We start from the raw sequence: 25,276 nt of genomic DNA on the forward strand, positions 1-25,276 counted from the left end.
GCGTCTCTCTAAATTTTGCTTCTGAACTCCACTCTTCCTAGGTTTTAGTACCTTTCATCTCCCTCGTCTAGATCATCAAATGCATTTCTTAAAGAATAAGCCCCCCACACACACCTTTTTCCTACCCAGCAGCATAACAAAGTCTGTGGCTACCCTAATTAAGGACTAGAGAAAATACTTCTGGGACAAGGAAGTTTAGTTAGATCTGGAAGGGTAAACTTTCTGAGAGTCCTAGGTTTTTGCCCCAGTTCTAAAAATGGTAGCTTTTCTAGAAGTGAACCTTTCTGCTGGACCAGTCCCCTAGCCCAGAGCAGCCGGTGAGTGCCACATCCTTGTTAAGTGGTGGGAACACGTGCTTTTGTCTCTCTCTCAGTAAGGGCCTCTGACTAGGTCATTCAGAGCAGTACTTATGGACTAAAAGGACTCCATATTTGAGCTTGCAGTGGGAGGGAGAGAAGTGCCAAATAAAGGGCAGGCTCTGGATGGGAGTAGGAAAGATAAAGATGAGCAAACCCAGAGTCCAGTAGTCTAAATATTCTTCACAGAGGATCTCCAGCAATGACAGACAGTCACTCTGGCATCAGGCACATGGACAAACAATGAGAAATGCAGAGTAAGCAGGAAATCTGGATTGAGTAGATAAGCCGTGTTTGTAGTATAGCCACCGTTGACACTAGGCAGTTCTAGTATAACTTGGGAACTGGTGGTTGAAGTTATGAGGGGGAAGTCAAGAAGAAACTGTTGAAGCTCCCGATAGAGTTTGATGGAAGGGAAAAGCCCACCCGGGTGAAAGCAGGAAGCCAGCAGCTGTATACTATAGCCCCCACCCTGTTCACAGTGCCTGGTGGATGTCTTCCGACCTTAGAACTTTATAGACAACCCAATAGAAGATATTGAAGATAAGAAAAGTAAAGGGAAAGACAGCCCTGGAGATGGTGTCGATTCTCTTGGCTCGGTCCACATAGAGTTTCCTCATGGTTTCTCCCTCCTTTTGAAGAGGGGCTGCAGGTTGGGGACTATAAATTCTGGAACCTTCCATTGGACCTCCATCCCTTGCTTGTAGGCAGTGTCCGAGGCCATAGCCACGAAAATAGAAGCGGCTTTCTCGTATGATGTCTTCTTCCTATAATTGCAAGAGATAAAAGGTGGTATTTGAAGCCAGAGTAAAAGCCAGACCACCCATAAATGCCTCATATCCAATGTCATACAGACAAATGGCTCACTAAACTGGCCCACTACATGCTTTTTGTTGACCACAAAATTATATGCTAAGCAGCTATATGTTGTACATAAGTGCTATGATTTCATTTAGAGACATGTACCTAGTTGCCTTTTGAAAATGTGTAACATCATTTGGAGTCGTCTAAAACCACCAAGTGTCAGCATCTCAATGTCAGATTATTTCTGACAGGGAAACAGAACAACAGTCACAGTGATGCTGAGATATTTTGACTTGATGGAATTGACTTCAATGAATTTAAAAAGCTTTAGAATTAGATTATTTGGTATATAGTACTTTTAAAAGTGATTTTGACTTAAAGCTAAGAATTCTAAAAGTTCTAAGTGACCAAATGAGCTAGACAAAGTAGGTTACAGTTGCTCACTCTTCAAAGAGCTGTATGATTCTTTACAAATTAGCTGATCTTAAAAAAATAAATAAAAATAAAAAACAAATTAGCTGATCTGAAAAGGGAATCAGTAAATCTATAATAACACTTATTACCCAATATGCATTACATTTCTGTAGAATGCATGTCTTTTGATAGACACATTAACAGAGAGGAGGTGTGTTTTATACAAGTAGTGAGCAGTATGTTGTAGACAGCAGAAAGTCTATTAATACAACCCCTGACTTACAACATTGAGTAGCTGTGCCACAGCTGGGAAGCAGAAAGTAGGGACAGAAAGAGATAAAAGAAATAGATGGGGTCTGGGAGAGAAGAGGGAAGAAATACCCATATGAGAAATATGTCCTTCAAATAGATGATTACATAAATGAAAGTATTGAATTCTCTGCAGGAAAAGCTTCAGCTAAGAGATTGCTTGAAATGAAATCTCCTTTCTTAGGCTGTTTACACCTACCAACTCAAGTTTGCCCAGAACTGAGGAAGCCCCAGAGACTAGTAGTCTCTCATCACTAACACTGGAGAAGTTCAAGGTAGAACAGGAAGAGTAAGTCACCCTAGTTATCTGATGTAGTTCTATAAATTATAAGCACAAGATACATGTATATTGTGTGGGCTTGCCACATGTGTGTATATATATTTGCTAAAAATTTTGCACAGTTCAAGGGACATTGAGGGATCTTTATAACAAGGACTCTGCGGCTACAGAACCCAACTGAAAAGTTGTTTTGTAGATGAGATATTGGTATGGCTGGTCATAGTAACTCCTAACTATTACATCACCCAAAAGTGAACTGTTAGGAGGGCAAGTCTGCTACTGGGCTTCAGTGGCACACAAACTCAGGCCAGAAATTCACAAAGAAACCCTATCCCTTCCTCTGCTATCTGTTAACTCATATATAGACTTGTTCACTACTGTATTCCCAGTGACAGGTGCCATGCTTGGAACCTAATAGACACTCAGTAGATATCTGTTGAATGGACAATTGGGCTAATGAATCACATGCTTCAGGACATAAGGAATGGAGTAACCTTTTGTTTTGTGATGCCCATATCTTGTCAGGGTCCCATACTAAAGAGTCTGCTCAGAAAGGATTCTCACTCAGTTATGAAGTACTTGACAGGAAATGCAATTACTATTTGCCCCACTGTACAATGGCTCCATAGCCTTTGGCTTCTCCAAAGGGAGGAGCACTTTGAACATAGGAAAAAATTAAAGCTGCGCATCAGAGAACTTTGCTGTCCTACTCTTGATTTATCAGGGTCTTCAGGGACAGTTGTATGTGTGTATATATGTTGTATGTATGTATGTCAGAGTGAGTTCACTGTCCTGCTCTTCAACTTGGAATGGTGACAGTTTGGCGGCCTGAAGGCTTTGCTCACTTGCCATTTTAGCCTCTGCTATCAAAGATCTTGATTCATCTCACATGCATTCTGCAATTAATTTTCACACTCTGTCTACAGGAGAGCTTTGCTGGGTCCATTATAAAGATAAAGAACCAGAGGCAAACAGAGTAAGTATCTCAGAAGGAATTGAAAAGTGAGAGCGGTAAGTAAAGTTTTTTTAAAAGAATCTTCCTAGTGATCGAGTTCAGGACCTTGTACCCCCCTCTTCACTAACCCAACTAGAAGATACAACTATAGAATATAGGTATTGAGAGAAAAACCTCTAATGGAGAAAGTTAGATCGACCTGCTAGTTCTGTTTTTATAAATCCAACTTTTCTCCTTTTATCCAGTAAATCTGAGGGAAATTATTTGGAAACATTTCCCAGGCTTAAAAATGTAATTTCATAGAGAAGGGAAAAATATATCTAGTAAAGTAAGCTGCTCTTGGCTCTTTTTAATTTTAGTATGTACCTTTTATGGTCCAGGAAAGATGAATAGCCTAAAATCCAAGGATAAAGGGGCCTGGGTTTGGATATTAGATATTTATGACAGATTCTGAGTGGTAAGTATGTGTTGGGGAGTGTCAGTGTGCCATTCAATATTACTTTGCGATTTCCATGGTTATTGAAATAGAATTGAATTTTTCTGCATATCTAGGAGCAGAGTGCTGAGAGGCTAGAGAAGGAAGCTAGACCCTAGCCAGCCTGGGAAATAAATGCCCAGTGGAGAAGGGGTATGAAGATGGGAAGGAGTGATAAATGTCAGGGGAACAAGCAGGACAAGAAATTGGAGATGGGGTGGTGTACTCAATAGCGGATGGAGAGGTGAACAAGCTTCCGAAAGTAAGTCCCCGAGAGGATTTGCTGCTATTTTGTAATTTTTCTAGTTCTCAAGTTATTGTGTTAATAACATCAAGAAGTTTTGTCTGTGCAGTTTGACAGCCTTTGCCTTTGGCTGCTGTGTTCAGAGCCAGGGGCTAACCCTGCAGGGATGGTGAGAATCCACCCTTTCCTCTGAATCATTTAGACCATCTGGGAAGACAAAGCAGAAACATGTGCAAAACACCCACTATTTTTGGCAGCAGTGCGGGAGAAGACCACTATGTAGGGGAGACAAGTGGTTGAGGAGAGGTTAGAAAGACAATGACTAGCCCTAGAGCTAGACGGACAGTTGACTGGCTCCTGAAGAACCCTATCGTGACCTTGACTCTGGGCTCCTGAGAATTATAATATTTCTCTCCTCTTCCATTGGGTTTTCCCAGGCTGAAGGTTTCTAGTTTTTTTTTTACTGGTACATCAAGGCCCCAAAAGAAGGTCTAGACAAACATGAGCTCTCTGTCAACTTCTTTAGCCAGTTTAGGGCATCCAAGATTCCTGTTTAGCACACTGGGGTCACATTAGCTTTAGGAAGCTCAAGAGAGGGGTATTATTGATGGCACAGATTTGGGTTTCAGGCTTTATTCACATTAATAATAAGCCACAGCCCACTTTTAGGCAAGTCACAGTGTCCTGTTTAGGCATCAAGCAACTACTAAGTAACTTTGTAATAACTGTACAGTGGCGCACTCTATTATAAGCACATGCCAACCTGCATATAAACACGAGCAGACAAAATCTGGGCAGTAGCTGGTTGAATGAGCACAGGATAGGAGGTGGGACTGAAGTCAAGCTGAGTAGCTCTGTGGTAACTAGCAATCTTTGTTACTGGGACGTCAACACAGGCATGTTAGGTAGAAAGGGGACTCTAGACTATTCGATGACCTGCTGTTCATTCCTAGGAAGGCAATGTTAAAATGCATCAAAAACTCCTATGAATGATTTTGGTACCTGCAGACAAGTTTCACACAAAGAAGAGGTCAAGATAGTCTAAAATAATAAAGATATTATTTTAGAAAAGGGATAATCTGTTTTCTTTCCCTCTGCTAACTCTGTACATGTTTTCCTGTCCCCACTGTGAGGCAAGAAGTCTTTTTAAAAAAAAAAACAAAACTTTTTTCATCATAATACCCAATCCAAATTCCCACTCCCTCCCCTCTTCGCATTCGCTCCACCCCAACCCACCCACCTTCCATCCATTCCCCAGAGAGGACAAGGCACACCGTGACCCTGGGGAAGGTCTAAGGCCCTCCCTGCTATATCTAGGCTGAGAAAGGTGTCGATTCAAAGAGAACAGGCTCCCAAAAAGCCAGCACAAGCAGCAGAGGCAAATCCTGGTGCCACTTCCAGTGGTCCCTCAGTCTGCCCCAGCCATGCAGCTGTCAACCACATTCAGAGGGACTGGTTTCATCCCATGCTTGTTCCTTCCTAGGCCAGCTGGTGTTATAAGAGTATTACTCGGCAGTAAGAAACAATGACATCTTGAATTTTGCATGCAAATGGATGGAATAGAAAATACCATCCTGAGTGAGGTAACCCAGACCCAAAAAGATAAAGATGGTATGTACTCATAAGTGGATACTAGCTGTAAACAAAGGATAGTGAGCCTATAGTTCATGATCTTAGAGAAGCTAAGTAACAAGGTAAACCCAAAGAAAAACATATATAGATCCACCTGAAAAGTCAAAATAGACAAGATCACCTGGCAAAATGGGGAACATAACAGTGGAGGGAGAAGGGGGGAGAAGGGAGGGGAAAAAGGAAGAAGAGGGGTGAAAGGAGGAGTTGAGGGAACCATTATGGGGTTAGCAAAAATCCTGGCTCTAGAGAAATTCCCAGAGATCCACAAGGATGACCTCAGCTAAGACCCTAAGCAGTAGAGGAGATGGTGCCCAAACTGGCCTTGCCCTGTGCTCAAACTGATGAATATCTTAAATATCGCCATAGAACCTTCATCCAGCAACTGATGGAAACAGAGGCAGAGACCCACAGTAGAGCACTGGACTGAGCTCCCAAGGTTCAGTTGAAGAGTGGAAGGAGTGAGAATATGAGCAAAGAGATCAAGACCATGATGGAGTCACCCACTGAAGCAGTCTACCTGAGTTAATGAGGCAAGAAGTCTTAAGGGCCAGTCTCTGGACGAATGTATTCAAAAATGCAGTTGTAGATCCATCCACTAGAGGGCTCACTATTTAGAAACCGTGAATAAACTAAAGAGCAAAGAATTGGTATTCAGAAAAATATACATGAGACAGGAGCCGTTTTCCCCAGAAAGAAATGTGAAATCATGCAGTTTATGTGATCATTAGAAGTCATATGGGAGGGGTGCTCTAGGAGCAACCGAGGTGGGAGTTGGGTATTAGGAAGAACAAAGTATTAGTATGTCTCAGATAGGCTAGAGTCAGAATTTGTGTGTGTATGTGTCTGTGTGACACTGTGGATCAAATTCATGATTTATGTATATGCTAGGCAAGCACTTTGCCCCTGAGCTACATCTGCTGCCCCCTAGAGTCAAGATTTTTAACAGTAGGTTTGGTTAATTTGGTTTTTGTCCTCCAAAAGTACTCATGTGCTTGGCTTTTTGGTTTTGAAGCCTCTGGATTAGGCAGAAAACAAGGAGTCAAAGCTTGAGACATTGTGCTTCTAAAGATTAAGCAACCAGGAGCAAGGCTTTCCATTTTGCTGTAATTGGAACTTGCTTTTTTTTCCTCTGGGTAGCTCAGACATTTCTGTTGTCATGACAACTTACCTAGTGCCTATTGTCTGGGCAATTGAGGGAAAACTGCTTCTGTTGTCATGACAACTTCCTCTTCTATCTCCCCCTCTTGGTGATCACTCTGCTATGGAAGGAATGGGGCTAACAAATAGGAGTGAGGAAGGACACCACTCAAGCCTAACAACTCCGAAGTGCCTGTTGAAGATCAGCACACATCCCACCAGTCAGAAGAGGCAAGTAGTGATGTTTCAATTACAATTCAAATATAGGGACCATCTTACAGTACTCCTCTTGAAAGGTACTAGTGTCTGACTCTGAGTTCTTGCCAGTAGGACAACTTAGAGTACCTTCCTTCTTGATGTAAGGAAAACCAGAAACAACTATTATTGTTACAACCAGAAACTGAGTATTGCAGCTCAGATGGAAAGGGATCCTGGCATTTGGGAGCCCAGGAGTACCACAGAGTCACCTTAAGCGTAGCAGCTTATAGTCCTGCCCCAGGAAAAGGTTTTCTCAATGTAACAACTCTACTCTGGCAAGGGAAGGTTTCCCCAGCAAAGTTGTTACAGTTCTGCTCAACTTTGCTCTGCTCCAGCCACTCCATTCTGGTGAAAGAAGACCTCACCCAAACCTCATTCAAGAGATTTATTGGGAGGGAAGAATCCAGGAGGGTGGCTGCCTCTGCCAGGGTGGGAAAAGAGCAACAGCAAACTCAACAGGCACAGGGCTTATATAGGGCTTCATAGGGGTGAAGTTTTTCCAGGGTGAAAATTTTCAGGGTGGGAATTGGTCAGATTTCAATCCCTGAGTTTGGACAATCTCAGATATTGGCTGGATTTCATGTTCAGGGATTGGTTGGTTTTTGTGCTGAGTTGGTCAGGGACAGAGTGTGTTTCTTTGGCTCCCATTTCAGGACCAAAGTGTGTGTGTGTGTGTTTTTCTGACCCTTTTTAACCCTTTGGCTCTGGATTCAGGGCCAGGGTGTGTTTCTTTCACTGGCTCTGGTTTCAGGGTCAGGGTGTGTTTTTTGGCTGGCCCTTTTTACCCTACAGTTACTTCTGAAAGCAGTAGCATTTGTGCTAAGTCAATAAGGATCTAATACTGGCAAATATGCTTTTGTTTATTTATTTTTTGAGACAGGATTTGTATGTAGTCCTGGCTGCCCTGGAACTCTCTCTGTAGATCAGGCTGATCCCAAACTCACAGAGATCCTCTTGCCTCCGCCTCCCAAGTGCTGGGATTAAGGGCATGCACCATTATGCATAACCTTGGCTAACATATTTTAAGTGCTTACTATATGCCATACTCTTAATCCCTCCACTACCTTATAGGGGTTAATGTCCCTTTGGATAGATAAAACAAACAAGTATTTAATTTTACTGTCACCAGCCTGGAACTAGAATCTGGGATTCCTGGTTGCCCAGTACTAGAGCTCTAGATTGGGACTTGGTTTTTGGGAGGGTTAATAAGGAGGAAGGAGTTCAAAGGAGAAAGGAAGTAGAACCCCCCCTGTTGGTACTCACCATGCGTTGCCGTCTCTGCCTTCTACGAAGTCTCATAAATTCCTTGTGCTGACGAGAGACAAAATTGACGGCAGCATACTCAAGCAGAGCAGCGAATACAAAGAGTAGGCATACAGCCATCCAGATGTCAATTGCCTTCACATAGGATACCTGAAATATCCATCAATAGAGCAGTTATCCTTCTGGAGTCCTTCCATAGACTATTCAGTGGATTTCCAGTCCATATCAATTGCTTGTTATTGTTCAGTTTTATCCTGAAACTTCTGTGATTTAAATAAGTCTGTCATGATATGGATGCCTATCTGAAGGCCATGTCAGTGAGCCTGGGCTCATCCTTTCTCAGCAGCCTCCACCCTTTGTGTCTATGAGCCTTTCCTCCCTACTCTTCCTATATTTATTCTTCTTGCATCCCTCTTTTGCCTTCTGATTCTTCCCTTGCAGTAAGTAGCAATCATCAAAAATCATGTTTGTTGGCTCTCTGGTGTCCCCTGAGTTTCTCATAGCCGCATTGATAATTAGTGAGAGTTCACAATTCCCATGTGAGCTTTGTGGACATTTAATACTCAGAGAGAAATGCTCTTCTAGCAGAGATCACTTAGTTAGAAAGGCGGTATTAGGACTGGGCAATTCTGAGCTTTCAAATCAATGACCTTGACAGTTACCTAGGTACAGGTTCACTGGCAGATAGGAGCTCCTTCATTCCCATTCTCTGTTGACCCTGTGAAGTTTGCTGCTGCCTTTTCAGGCCTCCCTGCTAAGCCTCCATCTCTCACCTTGGACAGAATGGCAGAATCCTGAAGGAGTGCCACCTAGCCTTTGTCATGACCTTTAATAATGGCATCCACCCATCTGGTTCCAGCTGTGCTCCTCTAGTACCTGCCCTAGGCAGCTTTTAAGAGTAGTTGACCACCAACCTCTCCAGGAACATGTTACAGCTAGGTGGTTCTAAGAGGAGGGACAGAACTTTAGTATATTAAGATCCTTTCACTTCCTTAACCAAGGGCATTCCCTGTGTAATTTTGAGCTCTCTCCATATAGCTTCCTATCAGGAGCAGGATTCCTGAAGAGTAACTTCTTTCTATCAGCTTCTGTACTACATGGCACTGAGGGTGCTGCAGATCCTGTGGAAGGAAAGGTTCCATTGGGTAGGTTTTCTACTTGTTAGCTTTCTGTGATAGTGGAGATTGACCCCATGACTTCATATATGCATAGTGCTTTACCAGTAAGCTATATCCCTAACCTCCCATCTTAGTGATTCTTAACTGGAAAAACTGCTCCACCCACAAGAGCGTTTAGCAATGTTTACCAAAAAAATTGGCAACATGATTTTAGAGTGATGCTAGCTACTGGTGCATCATGGGTACTGTTAAGCATTCTGAAGTGCATACCATTCCTCCCTCTAAAGCATACACACACCAGAACTATCTGCTCCAACTGAGGTGTTAAAGTTGGTAAACCCTGCTTTCATTTCTGGACAGTTCCACAGAAAGAGCGAGTAGTATTGTGTTACTGGCTAACTCTGATTAAGAATTCCTTGGTGCTGTCTTCGTTCTGCCACCTGTGAAGACAGCATCTCATTTAACTGTCTATCCGCCCAGGCCCACTGGGATCTCAGGGTTTTTAAAGACCTTCTATGAAGATCAGTAATGAGGCAGTTATAAGGGACAGTCATGAAGGGCTTTAGCCTGTTAATAAAAGGTACACCTTATGTGTTTATGGCTTATTAATAATAATTGTGTCATTAATACATTTTTAAAAAATCCCTGTGATCGTATCATAACCCCCCAAGACCCTTTGGAGGTTCTCTATAACCCTTGTGATCTAGATGTGTTACACTTACTGTCTTTGATCTCTGCCTACCTCTTCAGCCTCAGTGTGCCCCTTAGAACCTATGATCCTGCAACAGTGAAATATTTCAGTGTTTTTAAAGAAGCCAGTCTCCTCTCCTCTCTGAGATTTGGCAGAAATTTGGCTTATTCTTTAGCTTCCACATAAGATGCCCTATTTTTGCGAGGCCTTCCATGATTATCCTAGTGTTTATTTTCCTCCTATATGGACTGGCTTACCTAGACCTCTTTAGCATCCATCACATACCTAAGCATTTCTTTCACTAGCCTGAGCTTTTCCATGTCAGGAACTATTTTTACAGTGTTCAGTGTTCTATCCCCAATACCTGAGTGCTTGGCACACAAGAAGTAGTTTTTGAATGAATGGATAGAAGATGTAGCGATATGATTGTCTTTGCCGGCTCCTGCTTGCTGCCTCTTTCCTTCTTTCCTTTCTTTGTCTCATGAGCTAAAGGCTCCCTAGTGCAATTTTATATCATTTATTTCATTTAGCTTTTCCTCTTGCTGCTGTGGAAATCAAAGCCTGGCAAAGAGATGGAAATCAGTGCCTTTAGGGTGTTGCACAAAGCAATGAAGGGATGGTTTCTGGAGACTATGGAGAAAGACTACCCCAGCTGAGTTTCCTTTCAAAGAAATCTCTTTTGCTCTCATCCTAGATAGTACAGTTATGTTTTTGGGTGGGAGTGTTGTTGCTATCAGATGCCTCTGGCACCTCCTTTGTCTAATGTTGCACAGACTCAGGGTCCATGGATCTGGTGAGCAAGACTAGTCATTTTAGGGTCCATGGATCTGGTGAGCAAGACTAGTCATTTTAGGGTCCATGGATCTGGTGAGCAAGACTAGTCATTTTAGGGCCCATGGATCTGGTTAGCAAGACTAGTCAGTTTAGGGTCCATGCCTGAATATTTTGCCTACTGGCTAATGAGGCTATTCAGAAGTCACGAAAATATGACAAGTACTAGTCACGGTTGTAAACAAATAACCTCTTAGCAAAATTATTTCTCTGCATGAGGAAGCTCTGCCACCTTGGAACGGATGGATAGTGCTCACTTGCAAGGGGGAACCAGAAAGGAAATTTTCAAAAGAAGGCATAAATTGCGGTATCTTCCTGGGTTACAAAGAATCTTCTTATTTGACAGAGATAAAAAATTGGGGCAGGGCTCTTAATGCAGTGATCCCCATATAAGGCTATTATAATAAGTATCATAGCCCAGGCTGGCCCAATGGCTCTCCTCTAGAGATGAATATAGTGTTTTTTCATTTGTGTTTTAATAAATAAAACTTGCCTGAAGATCAGAGAGTAAAACAGCCCCACTGGTCAACTTTACAGACCAGGCAGTGATAACACACACCTTTAATCTCAGTGGCCACACTAGTTTGCCATAGAAACTGGGTAGTGCATGTCTTTAATCCCAACCCTAGAGAGGAATATAAGGCTGGAGGAGACAGCTCACAGACACAGTCTCATTCTGAGATTTCTGGAGGCAGGATCGCCATTTCAGACTGAGGTAGAGGTAAGAGCCAGTGGCTGGCTGTTTTACTCTCTGATCTTCAGGCAAGCTTTATTTATTAAAATACAGATAGGCTGCTTCTAAGAGCCTCATTAATACCCCAGTCCATTTAGGAAACACATACAGGAAAGGATTTCTGACAACTTCTCAGGTGCTTGGTCCTAATCTGAACTTGATCCCTGTTTATCTCTGTAGGGGGCTTTGGAGTAAATCAAAGGTTTACTAGCAAATGGAAAATCAGTAGAAGAAATATCATCTGCTTTATTCCTAGATCCAATACTCATTCTTTTTTAACACTGACAATTAATAATTAATAAAGCAATTAGCATTTGTTAAGCAATTATTATGTGCCAAACACTGTCCTTGTATGTTAATACATACTTTATTTTTCATAATAACCCCATGGAGGAGGTAGAATTCTTACTTTCATATTATAGGCAAGGCAACTGAGAGATACTTTACCCAAGGTCATACTATTAGTAAGTAATGAGGCTGGGATTGAAACCTAAATGTATCTGCCTGACTCTGTTCTTCTCCATTTAAATGCCCTACAGCAATTTCATAAACATGCCATCAATATCCATATTACACATTGCTTAAGTCTCTGATAAAGAAGTTGTATTTGGGGCAACCAATGAGAGATAGCATTTCTCAGGGCCAGATTCCCAACAAATCGGAATAAGAGGGAATATATTTAAGGCAAGAGTTATTATTCTTCCATGACCTGGTCCTTAGTATGTGCTCAACAACTATTTTTTGAATGAAACAAATGACTTCACTTCCTGATTTGCTCTGAGCCTTGCTGACCATAAGGACTTTGAGGTGACCTTTAACTTCCCTACATGAATACACATTGCAGGGAGAACTCTTCTTAGTCCTATCAGCACAAATTTTTCTGCATAGTCAAAACATTAACAGGCCCCAGATGATCAGAGTCTACTGTCTTTAATTGCTATTATATTTGCAACCTCAAAATATTCTCCTACCCCCAAAATAAACACTATATTTAGAACACTTTGTAATAGTACCTTACTTATTAAAGAAAGAGGACAGAATTTGGTTCAAAACGCAGCTATTTCTTTGGTTGTTTCTGGTCAGAATTGACCTTGAGGAAGTCATATAACCTCTCTGATCTTCATTCTCACCTGTACTCTGTGAGAATGGAACTTTCTATGTGAGAAGGGTCTTTTGATATGGAGCATGCTAGTATTTCCCAAAGAAAATTAAGTAAGGCACTGACTCTGCTCATTCCCAAGCCAGCAACATTCACACTGTTAACGTTGTTATTAATAGTACGTCATGGAGAAGAAGAGATGTTGGATGCCAGCTATTGCTTATCCCCAGTTATAACCTTAAATCCAGGGTAGAAAGGGAGTAGCTCAGTGCGGAGCATGCGATGCATGGGAAATCGGGGCTTGGTGTCAAGCAGGCTCTCTTACATATCTCTTCACCTTGGGCAAAGAGGCCCTCGATCCAGAGCTCTGGGTTGTCATGGTGAGGACAGTGGTGATGCCGAGGCCTACACGGGCAGGGGCAGCATCCATGTTGATCCAGAAGGAGACCCAGGACAGGATGACAATGAGTAGGCTGGGAATGTACATCTGAATCAGATAGTAGCCCATCTGCCGCTCCAGGTGAAACTTCACTTCTATGCAGGTGAATTTTCCTATAAGAAAGAAATGAAGTATTAGGCTCTGAGTCCCCAGACTGCAGCTTAGCCTGAGGGAGTGTGGGTCAGGAATAGGGCAGCTCTGCTGAACCAACCTCTGGGATCCTCAGCTGGCCAATAAATGATACTTTCAAAATGGCCCCAGGTAATGCCAGATACTGTACTATGAAGGCTCTCAAATCAGCCATAAAGATTGCCTTCTCGCTCCCGGAATTTTAGCATAGAGCATAAGATCTTTCAAGTAACAATTCCAGAAAGAGGATGAAGAATAAGAGGGCTCCAGACTCAGACTCTCTGGGGTTGAATCTCGGGTTTTTGCTTAATAGCTATGTGATCTTGAATAATTCACCCAAGCCTTTTGATTGTTACGCCTTTTGTTTTTGAGACAAGGTCTTTTTATGTAGCCCAGGGCAACATCAAATTTGGAATTCTCTGCTGTACCACCATGCCAAGTTCCACCCAAGCTTTTTGAGCTAGTTTCCTTGCCTGGAAAGCAGAGTAATTAGCAATATCAACTCCATTATTGGGCTGTTAGAAAAGTTAAATGAAATACTGTAGTCGAGGTGCTGAGCACAAAAGCTGTTTCTACCATTAAATCATCGTTATGAAGGAACTAGTTTGGACGTCATTTATATCTCACCATCCTTCCTTGTACTTGCTCATATCCCGGAATCTCTAGCAACAGCTGGAATAAACACTCCCTGTGTCTTAAGCAAGTGAGAAGAGCAAGCTAGTATACAGTGGGAAAGGATTTGCAACAGAGATCAGCTCTGGATACTGGAAAGCAGGTTCCCATAGAGGATAAGGAAGCACTATGCTGTTTCACCATAAAAAATGCATTGGTTCTAGGCACATATCTCAGTGTTCTTCCTTTTTGCATGCCAGCCCTCTTTAATTTAGCCTGCTTCCCACGACTCTGAAGCTAAGAAACATTCATTAGCAGCTTTTCTCAAAACTAGAGACTTGGGATAACACAAGAGGAAAAGCAGATTTGTACAGCCATCTCCATATTCACTGGGAGATGGCTTTCAAGACACCCCCCACAGATACTAAAATCTGTAGCTACCCAAATCCCTTATAGCAAGTGACATCACATTTGTATTTAAATGATACATACCCTTCTATATATTCTAAATTAGATCTGTATTATTCATTTTAAACATGTGTGTGTGTATGTGTGTGTGTGTGCATCATATATGTTGAAGTTGGAGGACAACCTTTATTAGTCAGTTCTCTCCTTCCACCATGTGGAACTGGTGGGAACTGAACTCAGCTCATCCTCTGAGCCGTCTTTTCAGCTCTAAATTACTTACGATATAACACAATGTAAGTTCTATGTCAGTGATTGTTATACTGGATTTTTAGGTACTAATGATAAGGAAAAGTCCATATCTGTTCAGCACAGATGAAATTTATTATTAATGCTTGTGTTCTGAGGTTGGATGGACCCTTAGTCATAGAACATGTGAACATGGAGAACCAACTCTGTGCTTTGATGTTATTCTGACTAAGGCTTAACTCCTATCTGATTACTCAAGACCAGTGATTTGAACTGCTACTGCTTCGGGCTTTGGCATGCTCTATGATTCTATGACCTCCTACTCATTCCTGAGCTCACCGTGGGCTTCTTCCTGTGACATGCCTTTATTATATATTCATATTCTCTTCCTGTGCTTTCCTTCATTTTCTATTGTAATAATAGTGTGGGTTTTAATTATAAGATTAACATTTGTTTAATATAAAAGAATAAGAGACAGAATAACATTCTTAAGCTCATATTTATCAAATCACTACTAAGTGACTGGAGTTTAATACTTTAAATCCTGTAGCACTTTTTGGGGGTGGGTAAAATGGTTATCTCTCATATTACAGATAAGGGTACTAAAGCATAAAGAGATTAAACTCAATTTCTCAAGGGTACCCAACAGTATTTAAAGAAGCTAGACTCTAAACTCAGGTTTATATTACTGAAAAGTTCTTGCTTTATACATCTGCTTTAGAAATATTTAGTAGTAGTATTTCCTTTCAGAGTTTTTAAATACATATTTTTGCTTTATTTTTATCACAGTATAGCCATGTTTTTTACGCAGCATTATATCGTATCCCTTTTGTAGTTTGTGCTTTCCCATGAAGATCTAAGAACTGTGAAAGTATGACGCATACTATTCTACCATGACGGCATACTGTTTTACCATGACGGCATACTGTTTTACCAAGTAGGCACACTGTTTAATTTACTTCTACCCTATGGGTGGATATTTAGAGTAATTCCACGTTTTTGTTAGCACTAAAAGTGGCAGAGAAACCTTAGTGACTAAAGCCAGTGAGATATTTTGTAATGTTTTCCTAAAATACATTCTAAGGGTAGAATTCTTGTATTAAATAAGTAGGGAAAAATTAGCTTTAGACTAACATTTCTCAAAATATAGTGTTTCCTGAACTATCTGTATTACAGGCCTCATGATACTTGTTAACATGCAAATTTCTAGACATTTCCTCTAGTATATGTGATCAGAATCTCAGAGTTAGCGCATAAGAATCAGTGTTTTTAAAAGACTCCCAGGCGAATATATTGAGTACAGAAGCTTGAAAACAATTCCCCTACATACAAACTGCCATTCTCCCACCCAAGTTTCTACCAGTTTCTAGCTGTAGTTTCTGAATTCAAGGACCTGTTCCTCCCCCGCTCCCACACAGCTAAGTTGCTAAAGGATATGAAGAGCCAGCAACTCTTAAGAAAACCAAAGGATTGAGCTGTCCAGTCAGAAAAAAAAACAAAAACAAAAACAAAAACAGTTCCTCTCCATTTCCCATGTTCCACATTCAGGAAAAGAAGTTAGCTGAGGAGAGCCAGGCAGTGGATGTGACTGCAGAAAGTGTGCCTGGTCAGCTGCCTGCTCCCTCTGGCCTGGCTCCTCTCTATTTGTGCACAGCTCTTGACACCTCCTAAATGTAGACTTCCCAGCTTCCACAGGAAATTGGCCCTAAGAAAAATGAGACCCTTTGGCTGCTCATTGTCACAGCCTCTTCACTCTGCAGCATATGAGAGAGATACAAGCATGGGGTTTGGGATTGGATCTGGATTTGAATTTTAAATTTGACATCTTGTAATTGTGTGACAACTGATTCAAACTCTACCCCCTTCATATCCTTCTTTTTAAAATTTATTTTACAGTTATTCATTTTTTCTACATGCATATGTGCAAGTATGAGCATGTCTCAGTGTGTGTGTGGCGGTCAGAGGACAGCTTGTAGGAGTCAGTTCTCTCTTTCCACAATGTGGGTTCTGGGGATGAAACTCAGGTTGTCAGTTGACCTGCTGAGCCATCTCTCTAGCCTTTCTGTGTTCTCTTTATGAAAGTGACGCTGACGGCCTCTGCCGCAGTGAAATAAGGTATAAGAAGCGTGTAGCATCATATCTCTTCTATTCTATTGAGCCTCTAGTGGGACCTGGTTGCCTTGTTCCCTTGTCTCTCATTTTGAGACCTTCTAGTGCCTTATAGACAATAAACACCTGCCTGAGTCTTACCTGTGTTGTAGTGCTTGGTACAATAACCTAGATCCTTCTCGTCCCGCAAGATAAATTGGGGAAGAGTCAACCCGTCAGCCACTTGGACAGCAGGAGCATCTTCTAGCCACTCAAATACGAGGTCATTCATCGTGTAGCCAACTGCAAGTGGCAAAGGTATCAAAGAACTTCAGAGTGCATGTTTTAGGTGAGGACAGAGGTGGAGTTAGTTAGCAAGGGTGCATAGTTGGGAAACAAGGTTTGGGGTTTAGAAATGGCACTCTAATCTTGGAAAAGGGAATGTTTCTGAAGAGGGCATTTCCTCAATTGTCTCACGGGCTTGAACTAAATGAGCAAGTCAGAAAGATCCTAGATTACCCTACTATGTACGTCTCAAGCTTGGTAAATACCTAGAGAGAAATTACTCTGTTAGACTTAGGATATAGGCCAAGAAGTTTGGAAAGATGTCAGGGACCCCAGCTGGGAACCTCCTGGCACTTCTTAAACCCAGAGGAGTAAGCATGTGTACCAAGCACATGTCCTGAGCTGAGCCTCGGAGCCAGGGCTTCTGCCGCTTCACCTCAGGGAAGAGAGAGCTATTTCTGTCCCTCCAGTCATGCATGGGAGAATGTGGTCACAGACTCCTAGCCAGGGACTTGAATTGGAAAAAACTGAGACTTAATAGCTGAGCATGCCAAATTGCTCACAGATTACTGGCAGCACATGAAGACTCCTGTCACAGACATGACTGTGTTCTCACATGTAAGGGCCGACTGAGGGTTACCATATCTAGAGAGGCGTGCTGTAGCTCTGTGGCTTCAGATGGGTCATCTCAGACCAAATTCCCACAACATCTACTCTTCTGCCAAATGAGGCTAATAAAGGCTCCTCCACCAGGTTTTAAAATTGTGAGGGATGATGGGAACCTGCCTGGAAAGATGGCGTATGAATTCTAGACGGTGGACCATGGGGTACTTTCTTTCCATCACTATTCCCATGTGCTACAAACAGTGCAACATGTTTTCTTCTCTGAGCGATGTCTCCTGATCTCAGGTTTATCTCACCCAGGTGACAGATGAAGAGTGAAAGTAAATGATGACCTATCCTTGCCATCTTTTGGCTTTCTGCACATTTGCCTGCCCATATAGGTTGACACCTTTGCATAGAGGACCGTGGCTGACTTGGCCACTCTACACACTGTCCTGTGTGCCTGAAGCTGCCGCCTCATTCTTCGTAATCACTTTCTGTGTTCATGGAGAATCAGAGCTCCTAGTGTATCTCTATCTTGCCCCAAGCTGGCATATATGGGCATCTTCAGTGTCTTAATCCTGGGAGGGTCAAGGTAAAGCTACTTCAGGGACTGCAGGAGGAAATGGGAACAGGGGAAGCACCCTTCAGAGAGTGCCCATGGCCATTTGAAGCACGTTTCTTCAGAAGGCTGGGAGACATTATGTTGCCCAGCTCTATGGAATAGTCAGCCCAGAAAGTAATGTGGGAACATAGAAACCACACTGGGCTAGGTGGCAAGGAACCTTGGCTTCTAGTCTCATTCATGACAAGAATTGATGACGTGTGCTTGAGTAAGCCCCTTCCTGTCTGAAATATCATTGGAGGATATTGACTAGCTGTTACTCTAGGCCTTGTCTTGCTGTTCACTAGAGACACTTACAGCTTTCCAGCTGCATTGTGCAGGTCTGGATGTCCATTGGGAAGTTCTTGAGGTCCATTGGGCAGGACAAAATGAGGGTCAGTCTGGTGGGACAGAAAAAGTATGTCAGTTTACTGGGCTGGCACATTGTATAGCACGAACCATCTTCCTACTCTTGTATCTCCATCTGGCTGCTGCTGCTTACTACAAAGTCCCCTTGCTATATACTAGGTGCACCTGATGCTGTAGAGCACATTCCCATTCTTGAAGATGCGTAGTAACTTGTTGTCTGTGGTCACCTCATGGAAGTTGGCCCCTTTCTCATTGGCAAAGAAGAGGTCTGGCTTCCAGATAGAGTCCAGCATGGAGGGGTCTAAGTCCAGAGAGTCATCAGGATATTCTCGGTAGGCCAGACGTGGGTCATTCCACTGTTGCCGTAAGAAGACATTTACCCGGTAGTCCTGGAAGGGTGGCAAGGAGGGCCTATCAGAGGCGGTGGTCCAGTAAGACCAGCATGAGCAGAAGGGTCATGAGGAGGAAATGCTGGAGATGCAGCTTGGGGCGAGTAGATATTTTCCAGTGGAAAAAGCCCACTTTGGCCAAGTATGGCAAAGATGGGAAGGAAAATCCATTCATTTAAATGTCTATTATATACCAGACTCTCAGCTAAGTGCTTTTTTTTTTTTTTTTAGGACTGGAGATTGAACCCAGGTTTGTGAGCATGCTAGGCAAATACTGTATCACCCAGCCACTTCCTCGGCTCTAAGTGCTTTCCTTATAAGCATCGTCTTAGTTAAGCCTCTCATTTTTCTTGCATAGAGAATGGTTTCATGATCTGCACTTTGCATATGGATAACAAAGACCAGGAAAGATTGAAGTCAACTTGCTTAACATGTCGGTGGCAGAATTAGAATTTGAACTCAGGTTTTCCTGATTCAAAAGCCTGCACTCTGCATTGGGTTACTTCACATATTTGATGAACTGTTCTTTGACGAGTTTGCCTTTAGTTAGGGGCAACTAAGAGTAACCTCTCAGTCATCAATTCCAATCTCCTGTGGCTTAAGCTGTGATCACAAAGCAGGAAGAGGGCAATAGAAAGGAAATGCCTGCTATCTGGTGAGCTTCTCCCATTCACATGGGAATGGAATTGGGGAATGGGAAGACCCCTTACCATGGTGGTTTCAGTGACGGAGCCAAAACTGTTGATGAAGATGTTGCAGGTCACATTCACAGGTGGGCCTAAGGGTAGCAAAGCACAGCCCATTGGCAGGGCATTCCAGAAAGCTGAGCCCAGGTTCCAAAACTCCCACTCCGAGCTGCAGATGAGCTCACTGCTGGGAAAAGACTGACAGCTACCTGGACCCAGAGGCAATAGGGAGCAGAGGCTCTTTCTGAGCTCTGAGATCTAGCCTCAGACTTCCAGTCTTCTTCCTTAAGGCTGACCACCAAGTACTAGCTAAGCAGTGTGCCACCCGAAGTAGTAAGCATGGAGGAGATTTTAGTAGATGGATGTTTCTTACCTTTGAAATTGGGCCTAATCCTGGCATCATATCCAGATGTTCGTCCCATCAGCTTATCCAAGAAATCAGAAGGGGACATGAGCTGGGACCCTTTGGGCCCAGATTTGACATCCTCTTTTGCCAAAGCCACACTGGGGAACAGGAGAAGAAAAGAAGTTTGAGGATAGTTGTTTCCTACATTTATCACAGAATTTGCTTTCCCATCTCCACCCCCCTTTGGTGAATCTGCCCCTCAGTCAGGAACAGAAGAGAATGGGTCTCTGGTGTACTGAATGAGTAGACAACCAGTTATGAGCTAACGTGGCTGCCCAGCAATAGTCCTGGGAAATGCTTTCCCACAGATGGTATGTTTTCGCACTTAATTCTCAATAACATGGCATTAGGCCTGTTATTTCCAATTTACAGGTGAGAAAACAGGCTTGAAAGGTAGTTACTTGCCCAAAGTCTCAGAACTTCTGAGTGACGTAGTTAGGACTCAAACACTGGACTAAGAACCTATTAGTGATCTTTTCCTGAAGGAGCTTTGAACGCAGTCAAAGAATAGCATCTCACCGATGTGTTGCTAATGTAGCCTAGCCAAGGATTGGAGGGGCTTTAGGACAAACAGCTTCCCTGAGAGCTGGTGTCAGTTGCTTGGGCTTGCTGTGAGATTTGCAGGACTTGGGACCCAGCTTCTGTTGGGGGTTGGGGGAGGCTTGGTTTGTGCCATTTTCTTCTTTTTTGCCTAGCAAGAAGCTATGTTTAAGTATAGGGTCGTGGCTACTACAGGCAGGTGAATATGATAAATAAACAGTAATCTGTCACCATGGGAGAGTTTCCAAACAGAGTGATCATATTGAGGTAAATTCCCATCTTTCTCTACCTCACAGCTTGCTTTGGGGGAAAATGTCACTATGATAGAATCTAGCCTCTTTCTTTGGTCAGTTTTCCTCCTAAGAGAGCCAAGGAGCTAGATCGATGGATACAGTGCTTGTTGCACAGGCACAGGGAACAGCACAGAGACCCCCAACACCCAGGAAACGATCTGGTGGGCATGGAAGCACCCTTGGAATCCTTTCCCTGGGGAGTCTAGCTCTCCTGTGGCAAGCTGGATAGGTAGACAAGCTGAAACTGGCTAGATATGGGTTCAGCAAATGACCCTGCCTCAATATATAAGATAAAGAATGATCGAAGAAAACATATGACGTCAGCCTCAGGCCTCTACACATGTATGCACACATGCATGTATACCCACACATATTTGTGCCCACACATGTGCAAACACTTATACACACATAAACACAAGTTTTCTTCTAGGAGCAGAAAAGCCCTTCCATATAACCGTTTACTTGTGTACTAGCCAACACATAGACTAAGGACCAGGGACTCAGCAAAAGCCGAGCAGGGGTAGATGTCATGACTGAACTCAGGCCAGACTCCTGGCTAGAGCAGGTACTTTATTGATGCATCTTACTGCCATCCCCACAGCTGCCACGGGTGCTGCACTGTGGGACTGAGCATCAGGGTGACAGCTGCCTTTCTGTGTCCTAGTCTCATTTAAGCCAGTGGCTCCCTTTCCCCAATAAGTCTGTGTTCTAGTCAGTGATTGATAGACTCATTAAAGGGTCCAAGGCACCATATTAAATGCCTCATAAGCCTTATCTAGGTTAATTCATACCAGTCCTCCCTGATTATCTCTTACAACTGGCTCTCTATATCTAAGGGACATTGGTTCTAGAACCCCTTTGTAGGTAATCAAATTTTCAGATGTTAAAACGGTATAGTCTTTGGATATAACCTGTGAATATCTTCCTGTATACTAGTAAATCATTTCTGGGTTCTTACACCTGATGCACCGTGAATGTTATACACATAGTTGTTTAGAGAATACAGACAAGGAAAATCCAAATCAGACCAGCAGAGGTACTATTATATATTTTGTATCTGTGATACTTGAATCTTAAGATTTGGAACTGATGGATATGAAAGTCTGACTGTACATAGATCGGGAGATAGGGGACCAATAAGGGGAAGGTGAAGTGACTTCTCCAGGAGCCTACAGCTAGTGAATTGTAAAGCCAAAATTCAGAGCCAGAGCCAGTAACTTCAAGCCTCAATGTGTCGGTCATAGAACTATTACAAGGCAAGTAGCCCAGAATGATCTATCAAAGAACCAGAGTGAGGAACAGTCAAGACCCGTCCTACCATGACTTCCTAGACTTCTGCCTTGAATCCCCAAAGCAGGCAAGAATCCCTTGCCCTGGAGACAGAGGCCACCCTGGCCCCTGGCAGGAGCAGCCAGAGCAGGTGGCTTAAGCAGGCTGGGGAAATCCAAGGAGGTCGGTAGTAATGCTGGGCAGGCAGAAGTCGGCGCCTTCACCACAGGATGTCCACACTAGCCAGGTGCGCTCTGCTGCTGCTGCTGTTGTTGCTTCTGTTGGCCATCTGCCACCTGCCTGCTGGGAGGGCATATGGCCCTGCCTATAGAGCAGCCAGACCTCTCTACTGTCCTCATCCTCACTCAGGTCACTTCCACTAGGCCCTGTCCTAGAACTCTAGGATAGGCTATGAATCTTCTGTCTTTCGTTCCAAACCTGTTTTGGTCCCCCATCTCCTGAGATCACCTTATTTAAGGAAACAAGACCAAGAGTTACTTTGTGAAACCACTCTATCCACTTTTTCACTCCTGAAAGTTCGCAAACACTGGCAGGAGATAGACAGGTCAAGAACTCATACAAGGCCCTTGGTTGGTGTAAGGAGAGAACTTTGACTCAGCTCCTGCGTGGCTGAGCAACCTTGAGCAGGTCACTGCCCTTCTCTATCAGCTTCCATCCATACAGTAAATGGCTTGAACTTAGGACTCTTTAGAGCCCCTCTTCCTCCAATGACCTCCAGTTTCTGAGTACACATGCTGCTTCTACCGCTTGTTCGTGGATCTTGAGGCAACCTGCCCTCGACTAGGGTCAACTCCATGACCCCTTTTCTGTCTGTCATGTCTGTATCCTTTCAGCTCCTCGGAGCTGCCATTCCACTCTGAGCTGCTTTCACTTCCACACATACTGGCTCCCTTTACACCCCTTCCTGCCTGCCATTGACTGTGTCCACAAGCAATGGTGCAGAAAGCGAAATGCCCCAGGCCACCCCTTGGGTGAAGGGGCAGAAGACACTGCTCGGACACTCTTTCCACTTTGTGAGCTATTCCTTTGAAGAGCAGTTCAGCCAAGCCATAGGCATCATTTCTACCCAGTGTACCCTGTCAGCCTCGACTAGCTCTTGTGATAATGGGCAGGGGCAAATGCTCAGGGGACGTTTACAAGGAGCCCCAAGAATTCCTTGCTTGCAAACCCAGGGAATGACTGCTACCTGGTTCCTCTAAAAGGACAGTGAGCAGCCATGTATACAAGGGCAGGGAGAGCTCAGAAAGCTAAGGTTCAGGTAGCCCAGCTCCAGCCTGCAGGGATCCTGTCGCAAACCTGTGCCACCTGCAGCCTCATTGGCAGGCATCTGACAAATGTTCCTGTCATTTTAGGGATCCAGCTGGCAGGGAGATGATAGGGTTCAGATACAGGACAAGCGACCTCCATTTTAGAGTTTAGGACTCAGCTACCTAGCCCCTACCCATGCTCATGCAATTCATTCATTCACACAGAAGACGCTCCACCCGCACTGGGGCCCTACATCTGTACTGGACAGCTCCTGGGTCCTGACTAAGGAGGGGGTGTCCTCCCCTCATGCCCTCCTGACTTTTTTTTTTCAAACTTAGAAGAAAGTGTGCCAGCTACCCCGTCTGTTAGCACCAGCCCCCAGTTAGTGTTTGCATGCACCTCCTTCTCACCCCCACTGAGCTCACCTGAGGAGGACCTTCCCTGGCAGGGTCCAGAGAAGAAGGAAGAGGGTTGCAGGAACAAGAGTTGCCATTCTGCAGGGACCTTGGAGTCCTTTCTCAGCCTGGCTGCCAAGGTGAGAGCAAGTATTCCTGTGGGAAAGGCAACAGTATAGAGCCCCTCTCCAGCTTGGGCTAGAATAAGGAGCCTGTGTGGCTGGGTTAGGAGTTGAGCCCTCTTTCCTTTCCTGCCTCTTTTCTACCCTGTCCTTAGCAGTCAGGGTCTAGAACTAGTCCCCTGGAACTGAACCTGACACGAAAAACCCTACCAGCTCCAGCTCCGGCTTGCACTTGTCTTGGACTGAGGAGGGCCTCAGCCTGCCGGTCAGGGAGCCAGAAAAGATTCTCTTTGGGTAGCAATCACCCTGCAAACCCTGGAGAGTCTTGGAGGGGAGGGAGGGAGGGAGGAGACGAGTAGAAAGATGTTTCCCTCCCTCCCACATCCCCCTAGATGCACCCTCCGAAAGCAGCAATTTAAAGGCACAGTCGCCAGCAGCTGGAGTGGGGTTCCCAGCTTGTCTGAATACTGGGGAGGAGCTTGGGATGCTGAGCTGCCGCTTGGGGAGAGTCTGAGGTGTCAGGTCCAGCCTCCAACTCTCCAGGAGGAATGCACACATAGGCGCCTTGTTACCCCTATGCCCAACAGCTTTCTCTTCAGCCTGGAGCCAAGACAGGGCACTAGAGTAAAGTCTCAATGCTTTTTCTAAGGGGAAAAATACCCCACAGGGGTCACGGGGGAGCACCAGGGTATCCTAAAAATGTCAGCTTCAGGTCAAACAGGTGTAGAGGGGTTAACTACAGGGGCTGCTTCTCTCTACCCTCTGGATGGAGGCACAGAGCATGGCAGCCCACAGCCTGCCCCTCTCTCTCTTTCTTCTTCCCCTTCAGCCTGGTACCTATGTATTCTCTCTCCTGCTTGGTTTCCCTCCCTCAGGTAATCTTTGTGGAGCCTGGCACCTGTTTGAGCTCTCAAAATCCTTCCTCCTCAGTATCTATCTCTAGGCCTGCTTGTGGGAAGGACAACTGTCCTGGGTGGAGGTAAAGGACAGCCTGGCTGGGGCATTGACTTTGTAAGCTTTAGAGAAATCTGAGGTGGGAACGACAAGTCTAGGAGCTCCACACCCCTGGGTGGAGGAAGAGAGAGTGTGACCTAGCTTCTTCCCTGGCTTTCTGCACATTTGCCCTTGCCATCCAGATACATAAGGAGCTCCATTTTCTCCTGTCTGCCTGTTTGTCCGGTTTTCCCCATGCAGTGTCTAAAGAAAAGCAGGGACTTCTAGTGCCGTTCCCTCCCTGCTCCCCTCCCTTCTCTTCCTCTCCCTGAACTTTTCCATCATCCACCTTTTGTTCCATCTTAGTTTTCCTCTCTTCCTTCTCTGTATCTCACCTCCTATGTCAGTCTACTCCTCCTTCCCCTTCTCTTTCGTTGTTTTCTTTCTCTAGCTCCCTTGTATCTTAAGTCTCTCACACTCTCTTCTTACATTATAGCAGTGAAAATCCAAAGACTTGCTTTTCGTTAGTGGAAACTCTCCTCCCAGCTCTGCAGAGTTTAGGTGCATGCTGGGGAAGAGATCAGTGCTACTT

At 44.0% G+C, this 25,276-nt stretch overlaps 2 protein-coding genes across 22 annotated transcripts in view; one reads left to right on the forward strand and one right to left on the reverse strand.

Annotated features, from left to right (window-relative positions):
- The window catches only part of Plp1 (proteolipid protein 1), a 102,017-nt gene that overhangs the window by 20,060 nt on the left and 56,681 nt on the right, over positions 1–25,276 (forward strand). For 11 of the 19 annotated variants that reach the window (XM_050124157.1, XM_050124158.1, XM_050124151.1 and 8 more), the window contains 2 exons: positions 2,068–2,172; positions 3,090–3,139. The gene's annotated coding sequence lies outside the window, so the exon portion shown is untranslated. Of the gene's footprint in view, positions 1–2,019; positions 2,173–3,089; positions 3,140–25,276 lie in introns of all 19 variants that reach the window. The other 8 variants (XM_050124147.1, XM_050124144.1, XM_050124149.1 and 5 more) reach the window with 2 other exon arrangements.
- LOC126489706 (glycine receptor subunit alpha-4) lies at positions 4–23,727 on the reverse strand. Of its 3 annotated transcripts, XM_050124136.1 has the most exons (9): positions 23,660–23,727; positions 19,831–19,961; positions 19,482–19,549; positions 18,548–18,771; positions 18,332–18,414; positions 16,684–16,824; positions 12,937–13,151; positions 8,128–8,277; positions 4–1,123 (listed from the first exon to the last, which is right to left on the reverse strand). In XM_050124136.1, exons 1-9 carry the CDS (start codon positions 23,725–23,727, stop codon positions 833–835), a joined length of 1,371 nt encoding a protein of 456 aa, XP_049980093.1. In that variant the 3' UTR covers positions 4–832. The 3 variants fall into 3 exon arrangements, with proteins under 3 accessions (XP_049980093.1, XP_049980095.1, XP_049980094.1); XM_050124138.1 differs by lacking the exon at positions 23,660–23,727 and having other exon boundaries at positions 4–1,119; positions 8,133–8,277; positions 19,831–19,909; XM_050124137.1 differs by lacking the exon at positions 23,660–23,727 and having other exon boundaries at positions 4–1,104; positions 8,109–8,277; positions 19,831–19,909.

This window comes from Alexandromys fortis, unplaced genomic scaffold (genome assembly GCF_014885135.2).
Source record: "Alexandromys fortis isolate MF-2015 unplaced genomic scaffold, M_Fortis_MF-2015_v1.1 scaffold_205, whole genome shotgun sequence".
NCBI classification, from domain to species: domain Eukaryota; kingdom Metazoa; phylum Chordata; class Mammalia; order Rodentia; family Cricetidae; genus Alexandromys; species Alexandromys fortis.

Bases quoted from the DNA above. Each gene is read 5' to 3' on its own strand.
- LOC126489706 (XM_050124136.1), bottom strand. From the start codon at position 23,727: ATGGCAACTCTTGTTCCTGCAACCCTCTTCCTTCTTCTCTGGACCCTG. The intron at 18,772-19,481 runs GTAAGGGGTCTT...CCACCCTTCCAG, and splicing joins CCGTCACTGAAACCACCATG to GACTACCGGGTAAATGTCTT. The intron at 18,415-18,547 runs GTGCACCTAGTA...CTGTCCCACCAG, and splicing joins AATGTGCTCTACAGCATCAG to ACTGACCCTCATTTTGTCCT.